Consider the following 15,450-nt stretch of genomic DNA (forward strand, 5'->3'; position numbering starts at 1 on the left):
GGCTCACTGCAACCTCCGCCTCCTGGGTTCAAGCGATTCTCCTGCCTCAGCCTCCCAAGTAGCTGGGATTACAGGCACGCACCACCATGCCCGGCTAATTTCTGTATTTTTAGTAGAGACGGGGTTTTATCATGTTGGCCAGGCTGGTCTCAAACTCCTGACCTCAGGTGATGTGTCTGCTTCAGCATCCCAAAGTGCTGGGATTACAGATGTGAGTCCCCAGGCCTGGCCCAAGCCCCCATCCTTTCTGTAACCTCAGGATGGTGTATAAGCTCCTGGACCCCATTGGGAGGTTGGGTCTTCATTACGAGGGCTCTTGTGTATGCACATTCAATAAATTAATACGCCTTTTCCCCTATGAATCAATCTGCTTCATGCCAGTGATTTCCTGACAAGCTTTATGGGACTAAAAGCCTACGGCTCCCACAAATACATGTGCTATCAGGGCCCAGCATGGGGCCAGCTCTCAATGTTAGTCACTCTGATGATTAAAATCATGTTGACCACCCCGTGAATTCGCACAGAAGAATCATATCTCCTGGATTTCAACTGCCCTTGCGTAGTTGTACTGAGAGGCCCCTTCTGTAGCTCTCACGACATCTGTATGAAGTCAGTCTTTCTCTAGTTACGGTAACAATGAGACACAGCACTCACTCAGCTAAGGATAAGGCAGAAAGTCACAATCATGGGCAGTAGAATTGGTGTACAGTTACATAATAAAGGCTCTTGGTCATTGAATATGCCTTTCCAGGCTTAAAGAAACCTGCGGGGGACAAAGTGATGATCCATAGAATTACACAGCCCTCAAACGTATAGAGAGAACATGCTCTGAGTGACTGAGATGCACCCTTACTAGTTAACTGCTCCCATCTCAGTTTTCCTTTGTGCAGGCAGTGTTTCTTCTTAAGCAAATATCCCCCTTTTATTTTATTACATAATTATTCAGAATGCAATAGTCCCCTCCTGTGCAATAAGGAAAAGCCCTTCTTGGAAAGAAGAAATATTCTTTAGAACACTTATATGTATCAGATTTAAAAAACAAAAACTTTCTTAAAAATTCATGGAAGCTTAGGGGAAGGATTTTATCTTTTGGCCAAAAACAAACAAACAAAGAAACAAACAAAAAACCCACAATCCTCTATAAATCAGGGGCTAAGGCAGGTCTCAAAGATTGAAAATACTCTCCAAATACTTGAGAGAGAACTAGTAGTGATACAACACTGGAAGTTAAACTTTCTAATGAGTCAGGCATGTATGCCATGCTAATTAAATAAAATGTAATCAACAGGTGTGATGAGATCAGTGTGAGGTTACTTGATAGCCAACAGAAGTCTTAGAGTTGCATAAGCAGCCTGACACATTAAAATAGAACACTCATTAAAGAGAGAAAACATTCTACTGATTTACACTACTAAGATGTGAAAAATATAAATTGATTTATGTGCAACATCTTAGAAATGAAAACAATAAAAGGATGCAGGCTTGTATTGGTATATGTACGAGCCGTAAGCATAATGTACTCTTCTTATAAATCTTGTTAGAGAGAATGTTCTGGTTTTGTTTTTCCTAGTTAGTATTACAAATGATACTCACTCTCATTACTTTACAGAATCACAGACTATTAGAGAAGAAAGAACCTCAGAACTTGCCTAATTTGAATCCTCCTATCAAGATGATAGAGGAGAGGCCTGAAGATATAAAACATCTCCCAAGTTCACAGAAATAATTAAAGAAACACCTAGAAGCTGGAAGAAGAGTCCAGTCTTGTTTCTTAAGAAGGTGCTCCTTCCGTGATTGGAACCAAAACAGAACAAAATTTGTTCTGACAATCACCATAGTAGGTGACCACCACCGCCATCAATTTGTTGCTTTAAACAAACAAACATAACTGGGAAGCAACTTTCATGCATTTCCAAAACATCTGGATCCAAAGATTAGAAACTACTGAGTTAGTTCACCAAAAGAAATGGAGAGAAGAATGAAAGAGAGAAAAAGTAAAAGGAAACAAACATATGAAAATCTTCAGCAACCTGAGTGAGTACTGGAATATGGACAAAATGGTCTCTTCTGTCACTCTGATACTATCCAGATGGGCCCAGCAATGTAAAAGTAAGAGGCAATGCTGCTAGAAAAGACTTAAAATTGTGAGAAGTTCTGAGTGGACTGGAAAGCTGATTTTTCATTCCTTTGCGTAACTCACACACTAAGGCCTTCCCTACCTCATTGAGCACGAGGTTGCATGCTAGCCAACTCCTTAGCTGTGTACAGCTAAGAGACCCCAGGTGTAATCCCCCATCCTGGGACCTCTGAGCTCTGCAAGAGAAAATAAAAGCATAGGGATGATGATGTCCTGTAGATATGGAAGACATGCACTTTAACTTAAACAAAGCTTCAGTAAGGAAGTCTTCCCAATGTCAGTGAAAAATGCCACGTTTCTCAGAAATAGGGTTATTTGCTCAGGAAGGGAGAGAAGGAGTTTGGAGAACAAGGAAAGCTTTGCCGTCCTTAGATGCAGCAAGAAGAACACAAGGACCTCGTCACTGTTGCCCTGAGAGCCTCGCCAAGTGTGTAGCCAGCTGCAGGTATTCTGGATCCAAAATCCATCACACATCTAACTGCTAATGACAAGGCATTGTTCATATTTCATTGTTGATAGAATAAGGGATAATAAGGACTAAAGTTTTGCCTCCTTTCCTCCATGAATCTCTTCCATCTGCAGCCCACAGACTAGACTTCCCCTGAAATGTATCCACTGGCAACTGCAGACATGCACAAGAGGGTAAAGATATATATATATTTTAAGAGACAAGGTCTCACTCTGTCACCCAGGCTGGAGTGCAGTGGTGCAATCATAGCTCAGTGCAGCCTCAACCTCCTGGGCTCAAGACCTCCTCCCACCTCAGCCTCCCAATTAGCTGGGACCACAGGCATGTACCACCACACCCAGCTGATTTTTTTTTATTTTTATTTTTTGCAGAGATGGGCTCTCCCTATGTTGCCCGGACTGGTGAAGGTGCTTTTTGTATTCTATTTACCTTTCAGAATCAATGCATTTTTGGTTACTTTCAAAAAACCCCATACATTTGCTGTCTCTAAAGGCATTAGGAACATAGATGGAAATACACAGGAAAGAAAACACAAGGAGGCAAAGACTTATCACTTTTCTAAGAATTCACTGAGGAGAAACATACCCACACTCCAGTCCATTTCCTCAACAGCATCCCCGTAGACTCCGTGTTTACTTTTGCCGGCAAAGTCCTTGCTGGAGAAAAGGGCCGTGTGCACATGGAGGTAGGACAAGACAAGCAGGAACGGAGTCTCAGTGTTCCTGCAAAAAAAAAAAAGGGGGAGAAAAAAAAGACCACAGATAATGTAAGTATGTCTGCCACTATTCTGATTAGGATCCACCTATTATCATAGCAGGCGATTTGAAAATTCACAAAATACTACAAGTTAATTGCCTAATATGGTATCTTCCGTCAGAGAAAGGTAAGTCTCTCTTGTGTCTCTATGAAGTGACTTATTGTTACCCTCTATGGATCAGTGCATGAAGAATTATGTTATTGAGACTTCCTCCAAAGACCCAACTCAGGAAGAGATTTAATAGAAAATCGCCTGTATTTGTTTTTTGTTGTTGTTGTTTAATTCTGTTCTTCCTTCTCTATATGGTGATTAATACGAATTCAAGCACCTTGAAAATAGTGTTTCTTTGGGAAAAAATTTTATACACAAATACACATACACACACTACTAGAAAGGCTATCTTTTAAAAATTGTAATTGATATATGCAATTATACAAATATATATACAAATTTTGTATATATATGTATCATTTGATATATACAAATAATTCTTGTGTAGACTTGTTGGGGACAATGCAATAATATATGTTTACCATGTAGAATGATTAAATACAGCTAATCAAAATATTCATTTTCTCATATAGTTGTGATTTCTTTGAGGTGAGAACATTTAAAATCTCTCTCAGCAATTTTGAAATATACAATACATTGACTATTTTTATGCTTTGGGGAAGAGGGATTCTAGTCTGTATGGCTCGCCTCAGGGGAGACTGAGAGACGATTCTCTGCCGGCCGTTTCCTCTTTGTCTTCTGTATTCTCTAGTTGCCCAGTTGGGGCTCAGAAAAGGGAACCCTAAAACAATATTGTTAAGCATCTGCTACAGGCCAGGCATAGTTCTAGCGTATGGAGATTATTATTTTATTATTATTTTGTATTTGAGATAGAGTCTTGCTGTGTTGCTCAAGCTAGACTGCAGTGGCATGATCTCGGCTCACTGCAAACTCCACCTCCTGCGTTCAAGCGATTCTGTCTCAGCCTCTGGAGTAGCTGGCATCAAAGGTGTACACCACCATGCCTGGCTAATTTCTGTAATTTTTTTAGTAGAGATGGGGTTTCACCATGTCGGTCAGGCTGGTTTCAAACTCCTGACCTCAGGTGATCCTCCTGCCTCAGCCTCCCAAAGTGCTGGGATTACAGGTATGAGCCACTGCACCCAGCCTGAAGATTCAATTTTTTTAGCAAATGCTAATAAAGCATGTGTTCCATGACACCAGAGTCTTTTATGCGCTCTCTTCTCCCACCAGACCACCAGGCAGGACGTGTCATTTATATCATGGTGTTCCTGACACCTGCAAAGTGATTGGCAGGTGGCATAAATTCAGCAAATCTGTTATTGGATGAAATATTACATCTGCTTTCTAAGCATTGGCAGCCCCGCCCAGCAGTCAAGTAAATGACAGGGCCTTGGGAATGCAATGTGAATTGCATTGTGAATGGTTTAGGTTGCATATGGTTTAGACTTCTTGCAGTCTCTTGTTACTTAGAAGGGATGTGGTTTATGTAAAGGTTGCTCTAGAGCAAGGATTCCTCTGCTGAACTTCTGTCCTAAATCTCTTGTTACTTTGAAGGAATGTGGTTTATGTAACAGTTGCTCTAGAACAGAGATTCCTCTGCAGAACTTCTGTCCTCAGTGTTTTGTTACTTTGACGGGACATGGTATATGTAACAGTTGCTCTAGAGCAGGGACTACGCTGGAGAACTTCTCTCCTAAGTCTCTTCTTACTTTTACCGGGTCATCTCCTATGGTCCACATCTTTACCAGCCAGTAAAAGTTCAGAAGACTATATACATATATATATGTAGTTAAATTAATTTTTCTTCTATGCATTTCTGGCTTCCTTAACTTCTCATGATAGCCAAAAACATTCCAAATTTTGGACTGGGTGTCACAAATACTAATAAGTTTTCCTGGAAACAATAAACAGACGTATGCTTTTCTAAATGCATTTGTATTTTGCTAATGTTAGTATACCTTGGGCTCCTCGAACTGCTCACACCTATGGCTGTAACACTTCATTTTTAAGGTCAGTTCTTACATTTATTAACCCCTACTCCTTTGAAAGAGAAAATCAGCACAAAACAGCACACTTTGAGTTAGAGCTAAGCCAGGCATCTCCAGTTATCTGAAAATAGGCAGATCAAATCTAACAAGTTATTGGTAATCATTAGTACCATGTTTTATTATTCCAGTACTTGGTGGCAAATTTTTTTTTACAATAATATGAAACAAGGAAATGCTGTTAATATCTCACAGGAATACGAGCAACTGTTACATAAACCATATTCCTTCAAAGTAACAAGAGATTCAGAACAGAAGTTCTGCAGAGGAATCCTTGCTCTACAGCAACCATTACATAAACCACATCCCTTCTAAGTAACAAGAGACTTAGGCAGAAGTCTAAACCATATGCAACATAAACCATTCACAATGCACGTCTCACAGGAACTGGAATAAGAAGGCATGCAATGAGAGCCCACTGGACCTGGTCTATAACATTCACTGTTACGTCTCAGAAAGAAAAGAGGACATATTACTGCTTAGATGGAAGCACTGGAATTGTCATCCTAGCTGATGCCTTACATATGAGCATCTCTACCAAGCCACGTGTTTGGCTCCTTCTAAGAGAAGATGCCCTTGAACGGAGCCACAGTATGTTAGAGAGCTTGGCCACACAGGGCAGACTGTGAAGCCTCCATTCTACTTATTATGGGGAAAGTTTATTCACACCTGGGCAAACTGCACCTCCTTCCCCAGAAGCAGATTGTGTTCCCCTAAACTGGCTTAGATTCCTCAAAACGAACATGAAATTACAGTCTTTGTGTTCCTAAATAGAGAGTTACATTATGTATGAGAACAATCTCACTGCAATTTCACTCTCATCTGTTCTCCCATTTATTTTTAGATTTGAAGTTAAGGAAAATAGATAAGAAAGCTTAAAAAGTCAATCTCCCAAGCACGGTACATGGTCATACAGGATGTGAGTGACAGAATTTGCTGAGAACGAAGAGCTATTGCATGGATTGAAATGCCCAGCACTGGGCTCCAGTCCAGTTTCGACTTGGATTCTCCAATTTTGGATAGCAGTCCTCTTGTTCAAAAGTTAAAAAAAAAAAAAAGAAGAAGAAGAAGAAGAAAGAGACATCCATCAACATGATTGGCAGGATCATAAAATTGTGCCATATTAAAATGTGAGGTGGAAATAAGGAAATAAATGATAAGGATGACACAACCGGCAAATAAGAGAGCCTGAAATAAAAGCCGGTTCATGAGGACTGAAAGAACAGTTGAGTCAAAGATCTGAGCTTCAGGGTTCAATCAAGGCTACAGAATGTGACCTTTGTCTTGGAATGCAGGGGAATCCTCCTTAGAAGGGGAGAAGGGAATCAATGTGTTTATTATCAAAATTCACATATTTATGGAACTCGTTTTCTATCATCTCTCTATAAAGCAGTGGTTTTTCATCCTATAGGGGTGACATCAGAGATACCAGCATCTTTTTGTATACTCTCTGCATCGAGTAGAGTTGATTAGATTTGACATACAAAAACAAACCCAGAAAACAGAGAAAAGCATACTTGGCTTGTAAAAACACTGTTCCAAGATTTACCATCCAGGAACAGAAGTGAAATCAAAGGTGCATGGGAATGTTGGCTAGCCAGACATAAATCACTGACTTCCCTGCACACACCTGAGGTGTAACTGACAGCCTGTGCCCAGGTGAAGGAATTCTTGCTTTGTGATATTCTTTGAGAGACCAGGAAAGACCATTTGCTTCACACCCAGGCTCAGGAAGGAGATCTGGGTCTCCCTTCCTCTCTATGACCTTGAAAGCTGAATGACACATCAGCAAGTTGGTGGAAGAAAGATTTCTCAATAACAGCTTAACTCCTTTTTTATTAGCTGGAGTACTTCAGTAAACAACTCTTTTGAAAATGTATTGCCACTGTCTTGCACGCTGTGCAAAAAGATAGAACTTTCAGCTGCTACATGCCTGCACTCCATTTGTTAAAAATACAGAAGGCAGCCCTGAGCCTTTCCAGCAACATGTAATCATTCCGATCTCAGAATCAAAAGATTTACATTCTATAGAGGCAGGAGTGAAAATTCAGGCAAGAAGATGGTTAAGGCATTTTTTTTCTGTCTGTCATAAAGTATACTTTTGATGGTCTTTAGATTAATAATCTTCATCTGAGTGTCTGACCTTCATTATTGTAGTATTGTTCCAACTGCAGTGGGCATAGGGAATAACGGGAATGCAAATAGCGATGTCAGTGAATTCCTTCTGGATACCTTCTGCTGCTGGTAATTAGAGTATGGCAGAAACCAGATAGCAGTATCAACAGTCGCCGCCCCCCGCCGCCCCCACGAATTTCACGTGACCACCTCTGCGTGCAGCAGGTGGATTTATACATCCAGCTGTTCATGTCTTCTATCTATGAGTTTTGCAGTTATTAAGCAAATGTTCTGCTGACACATGATACCAGGCACTAGAAATACAAAGAGAGACTGGAACGGACCCTGCCATCAGCAACCCACAGTTCAGACAAGAGCATCGATGGTTAGTCCAAGCTGTCTTAAGTACCCTTACCCAGTGCTGCAGAGAATGAATTCAGAGAAGGAGAACTTATCTCAACCTGGCAGGGGTCAGAATTTGCTCCCAGAAAGAGGTAGCTTTCAATGGTTCACATAGCATGACAGCGTTTGTGAATGTTTTCCATAAACATGTAGGCTTTTGAGCTATTCACAGGTATGATATTCAGAGATCGAAATATACGGCTGGAGAGGCATTTCCAGGGTCAGGTCTAAGTATTCTTTATCTATGCCCCAGTCAGTTGGGAATGCCATGGACCCACTAGATCTAGTATGGCAAAAGACGAACATCCCTCGGTACCTGTATTGTTACAATATGCTCAGCCTGAAACCAGAGGTTGATCCAAAAAAGAAGCCTTCCCCTCCTTTTTTTTTTTTTTTTTTTTTTTTCAGAGACAGGGTCTTGCTCTGTTGTGCAGGCTGGAGTGCAGTGGTGCAATCATCGCTCACTGCAGCCTACAACTCCGGGGCTTAAGAGATTCTCCCACCTCAGCTTCCTGAGTAGCTGGGACGACAGGTGTGCACGACTATGCTGAGCTAATACTTCCTTATTTTTTGTAGAGACAGGGTCTCAGTATATTGCCCAGGCTGGTCGTGAACTCCTGGCATCAAGCAATCTTCTCACCTCAGTCCTCAAGTAGCTGGGACTACAGGCACACACCACCATGCCCGGCTAATATTACTTTATTTTTTGTAGACACAGGGTCTTGCTATATTGCCCAGGCTGGTCTTGAACCCCTGAGCTCAAGTGATCCTCCCACCTAGACTTCCCAAAGTGCTAGGATTACAGGCATGAGCCACTGTGCCCATTGCCCTCATTTTAAAATACATATCCCATAGGCCCACAAAAGTTAGAAACAAATCATGTGTTATCTACAGTTACTGAATAATGTGACTCTTTGATAATTCTTTAATTATTTAAATTTTCCATTTTTGAATGAGCATCTGTGTGTGTTCCTCTGTATTGCCCTTAATGTTTAATCTGATTTACTTTTCTTACCATGAATTAAAATCAATATCACCCCATTCCTTTCTGGCTTACACTATTATCGAAACTAATGAAACCTCCTAAAGATCCCTTTATTCAAAAGACACTTTGAGCCAAATCACAGGTATTCATCACAGCCACTTACACTGGGGTAAAGCTGGAAATGGGAGAGGATAGGCTGGAGGCACCCAATAAATGCATTTCGTGATTGTGACTGTGCCAAATGGTGATAGCAGTACATAGACCAGGACTAAAGGTCGTATCTTCTTCCAATAATATATTTATCAGCTGTCATAGATTTTAGGGAATTATGATTACACAAGCAATGCTTGTAGAAAGGAGTATTTATTTATCATACTGAACAGCTGAAGACATGAACAGCTGGATGTATAAATGTATAAATGATAAATGGTAGGAGAGATTCTTCCCCATGGCTCGCCACTAAAAGTATAATCTTTTCATGTAGGTGTTTCCCCCCACCCCTTGATTACTGACACTTTCCATCATGCTGATGTTTTGGTGTTTTTTCTGTGGAGAGCTGTCAGGGAGCAGGGCTTATTGTTGTCAGAACAGGAGACTTACCACTCCGGGAAGTCAGAGATTAAAAAAGAACTCTACATAATTTCCAAATTTTTGATTTGTTATCCATAAATCCTTCGCTAAAAAAATTCATTTATAAAGAACAAGAGTTATCCTACATTGAGCTTGACTAAAACTTACTAGCTTTTATTGAAATTCTAATTATAGTATCTCAAAATATACATACATATATTTAATATATTGAAACAACTTAATAAACTTCAGCCTGGAGAACCTTATACGAATGGCAAATTCCAGATAAATCTATAAACCCCATAAATGTATAACATACTATACAGATTATGTGGGTGTGTAAAAAGTCATTGCCATTCTTGGAAATTTACTGTTTGAAGTGAGCATATATATATCTTCAGAGAAAAACACAAAGCGATTTACCTAAACTTAAATATTTTTCCTAGCAAGGAAGCACTGCTTCAACGAATTCAGAGAAGACGTCAACATATCTGGTTTTTCACAAAGCAGAGTGACCAACATCCATCTCTTTCTATTGAAGACATAAAACATGAATCTCATTCTACCTACCAGCATGACACTTTTTTAAAAATTAGCCTTGATTTGAACTAAAGAAAAAAGCTGTTTGTGAATAAAATTAACTTGCTACATTCTCCCACCATCCTTACCCTTTATTTTCTTTTCAGAGCATCCAGATACTTCACGATTACCATAGTAATGGTAACACTACTGATACTGAAACTTATCTATAAGAATTACAGAGATGCATTCTCCTTCCTTGAGCATTGCACCCAGACTCTTCCATCTGGAGAAAGGTGTCAAGACACCCATATAACACCGTAATCTTCTTCCAGCTAATCCTCACTCGGACTAATCTTCACTCAATAAGTCTAACGCACTGGAGTAGATGGAAATGATTCCCCCAACTGTTTATGAAGCATTCCAACATTCAAAAGGTTGCGTTAGCTCTGTTTAAATTCAGCCTCTACTCTTTATTACCTGTGGAGCTTTGTTCATCCAAACGATTTAAGTTTCAAAGTTTCTCCACGGTAAGACATCTCTTTACCGACCTCATGAGGTTGTTATGTGGTGTGAAGGAAGCAATGGGTGTGGAAGGTGCACAAAAATAATGTGTGTATCCACAGCACCTGACGTATAATTGGCAACCACTCCACAGTGTCTATGACGCTTGAACATGTCCCATTCTGTGTTACCATTTCTGCTGTACACCTAAGTTGGATCTGTTTTGCATTGCAATGAAGAGAGGGATGGCAAATCCCAAAGCTGTGATAATGGGATGACCCTACAGGGCACGTACAGAGAGCTGGGTATCTCTAAGAAATTTATAGTTCACTCCTTTATGCAAGAATAACAAGGATTTCTGGCTAATTAAAGTGTATTCAGGATGACCCATCTCCTGAATTACTGTACAGCGTATAACATATGGTGAGCTAATTATTCAGCTCTCTAATAATAGAAGCATCTCCCCCAGATAAATTTATCCCTGAATGAGTCAATTAGGGTGAGGAATTGTGGAGTGGATGGTTATATATTCTAAATCATCGCTCTCCTCAACTTGAAAATATGTGCTTGGAATCCCAGGCCACAAACTGGGTTTGACTAAGTGGACCTCATTTGCAAGAATCAGAAGCCAATGAAGCATCTTTGCCTTATGCCTCCTTGTCATTCATACCCTAACATTGCAAGCTAGCATCTCAGGAGCAAACCCTTGAGTATAAATCATATCAGTAACACAGTGTACAGAAAGCCTATAAATTTTAGAAGTAGGAGTTTTAAATCATTTTCCTCACCACCTTTGACAGATGAACTGAGAAGCAGCTGTGTACAAAAAAAATATATACATACACATATATATTTATGTATGTTAAAATATCTAAACAAGGCACCAGTTGCAACTGGAAATTTTTAAATTCAAAAGCATTTGGGTAATTTCCACTAATACTACCATTGCTTTGATCAGGCATTCCTTTTTCGGCTGCTGAAAAATATACCTCCATTTCTCACAAAGGTGGTAAGACCTGGCTAAATTGCTCACGATATTCTGGATAATGAAATAACACATATAAATGTGTCTTCAGACATTGAAGGAATGTTTTATGAACATGGTGGTGTCACCAATGTTAGGATTATTTGGTAGCATATCAAGGCCATTCTCTCAAGACTCTTGGATATCATATTTTGTGAATCAGATAACTAACCTAATGCAGACAGACAGCTCTACCCGAGGATGATTGTAACAATGAGCTTTAAATCTTTTATCTTCAGATAATGTATGTAAGAAGTTTTTTGTGAATGGCATCACAGTGTACAAAATGCTAGCATTTTCACTAATATTAACTATGCAGTGAGTGCTCCAATGTGGACAATAGCCATCTACACTAGAATCACCTATTTTGAAGAAAAAACCCTTTTGTTATAATTCAATAACCATCACCTCCAACTGTAGTGCTGCTAGAACATCTTAAATCTCTAGTTCTGAAAGAAAATCTCAGCTCTCTAACAATAATTAAAGATAATCAAGATAAACTTGTCAGGCTTCAATATCCTCATGATCATCAAATTTGTTTTGGTCGCCTCTCAAAATTATATACTGAGGAAGCCATTAAAATGCCTTGTAATCATATGAATATTTATATACCTAATAGATTAAATAATTTCTGTCAAAATACATGTCATACAAGGTGATTCACCCTGGAAGCCGAGTGTCATTTCTGACTATCCATTGTCTAATGGACACTATATTAATCTCCACCCTGTCTAGTTTTGAGAGATTTGTGGTAGATGAAGACTGATAGAAGGATGTCCAGCTTTCCCAGCAAATTTGACAAACAGCACAATGTTGTTTTCTGCCTTAAATAGACCGGCCCAAGAGTGCTGCTCCATCTTGGAATGGCTATGCTCCTGTTCATCAAATACAGTAAAGCTAGCACACTAGGTAAGAGCATGGTCAATCATGTAGACTGTGACCCATTGATACATCATGAATTTCATTTAGTTCCCGAACCAGATTATTACAAAAAAACAAAACAAAACAACAACAACAACAACAACAAACAGAATAAAATGGGGTGGAAAATATCAGGGCAATCACCTTAGTAAGAGAAAGATCATTTCTTAAGCTTTTTTTTCAATCACGTATCTGTGTGCATCTTACTAGATGATGATATAACTGAATGATGTATCTTATAAAGTTCCAAAGCTTTTACATGAGATCGCCTGTCAGCATCACCTTCTAGAAAAATCTAGGTGACAAATAACTGCAGTGTTTCTGCACAGTAGCCAAAGCTCACACACATATACAAAACCCAGTGTTTCTCAGAGTGCCCTATGAAACACCCAGCTTAGAATGTCTTGAGAAGCTTATTAAAATGCTGATGCAAAGTCTCGCTTTGGAACTACTCTGTGACAGTCCCCAGAGTTCATCTTGGCCATCTTCAGCTGCAATAAGCACCTCTGGGGTTTTCCTTATGCAAAGTCTGAGGTATCGCTTGTCTACCCCTGTAGTACTGGACTCTCCCTTTTCCCTTCTTTCTCTACCTGCAGGAAGTCATAGTGATCCTGTATTATATGCCACCATACACTAGCCTAGCAAAGGTCACCTACAATGCATAGTTCTGAACCAAGTGCCATGCCCAGGAGGCAGGTGGCCAGCCCTGCAATGTCTGCTTCTGGCTGTGTGGGTTGACCATGGGCATGATAACTCCGCAGTATCTCTGTACAAATAATATTTGAAATGAATGTTCAAGAGTGTGACTGACAGTGTGAAGTCTTCCTTCCTCTCTTAGGAATTGCATGACATCCTTCATCATGCCATTTTGCTGTGAGCAGAATCCGATAGGTTTCTGCAGTCTCTGGTGCCTGTGTAAGACAGGCTGTCAGCATGGGCATGACATGATGGAGCTACGGCTACCCACAGACCCCAACGTTTACCCAGGACAGGCACCCAGACTACACGCATATTGCCCAAGAACGACTCACGACCCCTCCAGCATGTGCCCATCAGCCCAAACCTGTGAAAATCATGACAAACAGCCCACCTCTTACCCGAATTCTGACAGACCTATAAATAGTTGCTTAAAGGACTTTTAGTGGCTATTATCCATCCCTGGGCAGAAAATCCTTTATTCTTTACATTAATACTTGCTGCTGCTGTACATGTATATCTCCTATAGCTTCCCTTGGAAATCAATTTCAATAATTTATCTATTTATAAGTTAAATACATATGTGTGTAAAGCACACACACACATATATATACACAAACACACCACATATGTATTTACACATACATATACAGACACATATGCACACACAACACCAAACTATAGATTTTCTTTACTCTATTTTTCTCTGATGAAAATATTCAAATACCAATAAACAGTATACTTCACATCAATGCTTCAAGTGCAGACATGCATCATATAGTGACAGGGATATGTTCTGAGAAATGTATCATTAAGCAATTTCATCATTCTGCAAACATCGTACAGTGCACTTACACAAGCCTAGATGGTACAGCCCACTACACACCCAGGCTATATGGTAGAGCCTATTGCTCCTAGGCTACAAACCTGCACAGCATGTGACTGTACTGAGTACTGCAGGCAACTGAAATGCAATGGCAAGTATTTGTGTATCTAGATATATGTACACATAGAAAAGGTACAGGAAAAAATGCAGTATAAAAGATACAAACGTGGCTGTGTGTGGTGGCTCACGCCTGTAATCCCAGCACTTTGGGAGGCCGAGGCAGGTGGATCATTCAGGGTCAGGAGTTCGAGACCAACCTGACCAACATGGTGAAACCCCGTCTCTACTGAAAATACAAAAATTAGTTGGGCGTGGTAGTGGGCACCTGTGATCCCAGCTACTTCAGAGGCTGAGGCAGAGAATCACGTAAGCCCGGGAAGGGGAGATTGCAGTGAGCTGAGATCGCACTACTGCACTCCAGACTGGGCAATAGAGTGAGACCTTGTCTCAAAAAACAAAAAAGATACAAACATACAGCTGCATAAGGCAGCTCCATTATAATTTCATGGGACCTCTGTCATATACATGGTCCATTGTTGACCAAAATGTTATTATGTGGTACATGTCTGCAATCCAAATTTTATAATAAATTAGCCCCTTTCGTTTATACTTATCTATAACCTTGGGCAAATTCCTTCAACTTCCACTCACATAGCTGTAACATCAAATAATTCTTTTTTAAAATTCCAAGGCTAGTGTTGATTTTTATCCTGGTGTGCCTACCTTTTTTACTTACGAATGTTTGTTAAATATTAATTTGCCTAGAGTCTGCACTAAGTAGGTGTTTGCTCACATGTTCTTTTATTCTTTTGTTGTAGAGTCTGCCTTTTCTCTCCAGCTGTTCATGAGGTTTCCATGGGGCTTTATTAAATGTCAGTAATTTCCAAACGCAGTCCTCTGTTCCAGGTTAACCCAAGTACTGCAACTTTTATCCCTCTGACATACTTAGCTTCTCATAAAATTTCATCTGAAATATTCCTCAGCTTTAAAACAAATTTGAAAATCACTGCTTGCTGTAGGAAAATCACTGCTATATGTTCGGTAAGGCCATTTCATTTTCTTCTTCCTGAAGACATGGGGAGACTACCTCTTAGCCCCATGTCAAGTCAAGATGGAGATGTGGGGCCTGGTCTACATGCTGACCCCTGGGTCAGTGAAGCAAGGAAAAGTCCTCAAGAGACCCTTCAACTCTTTTCTCCTGTGGATGCTATTGGGAAGGCCATCTATTGAGATTGACAGAACCACAAGGTATTAGCAACTTGGATCCCTGAGTCTCCTCATGGAGCAAAGATTCCCTAGAGCATCACCCAACCAGCAATAGATTTCGCATGGGCAAGAAACAAATTTTCAAGTGTTAATCCACTGAGATTTTGTCAGTCTTCACTGACAAAAACAGACCCTGGCA

The 15,450-nt window shown here is 40.1% G+C and overlaps 1 protein-coding gene across 5 annotated transcripts in view; it reads right to left on the reverse strand.

Moving 5' to 3' along the window:
* Positions 1-15,450, reverse strand: part of STS (steroid sulfatase) — a 203,809-nt gene that overhangs the window by 75,165 nt on the left and 113,194 nt on the right. For all 5 annotated transcript variants that reach the window (XM_026451811.2, XM_023202537.3, XM_023202536.3 and 2 more), the window contains one exon: positions 3,192-3,328. In XM_026451811.2, the coding sequence (XP_026307596.1) occupies positions 3,192-3,328 (137 nt within the window). The remainder of the gene's footprint in view (positions 1-3,191; positions 3,329-15,450) is intronic.

This window comes from Piliocolobus tephrosceles, chromosome Y (genome assembly GCF_002776525.5).
Source record: "Piliocolobus tephrosceles isolate RC106 chromosome Y, ASM277652v3, whole genome shotgun sequence".
Classification (NCBI taxonomy): domain Eukaryota; kingdom Metazoa; phylum Chordata; class Mammalia; order Primates; family Cercopithecidae; genus Piliocolobus; species Piliocolobus tephrosceles.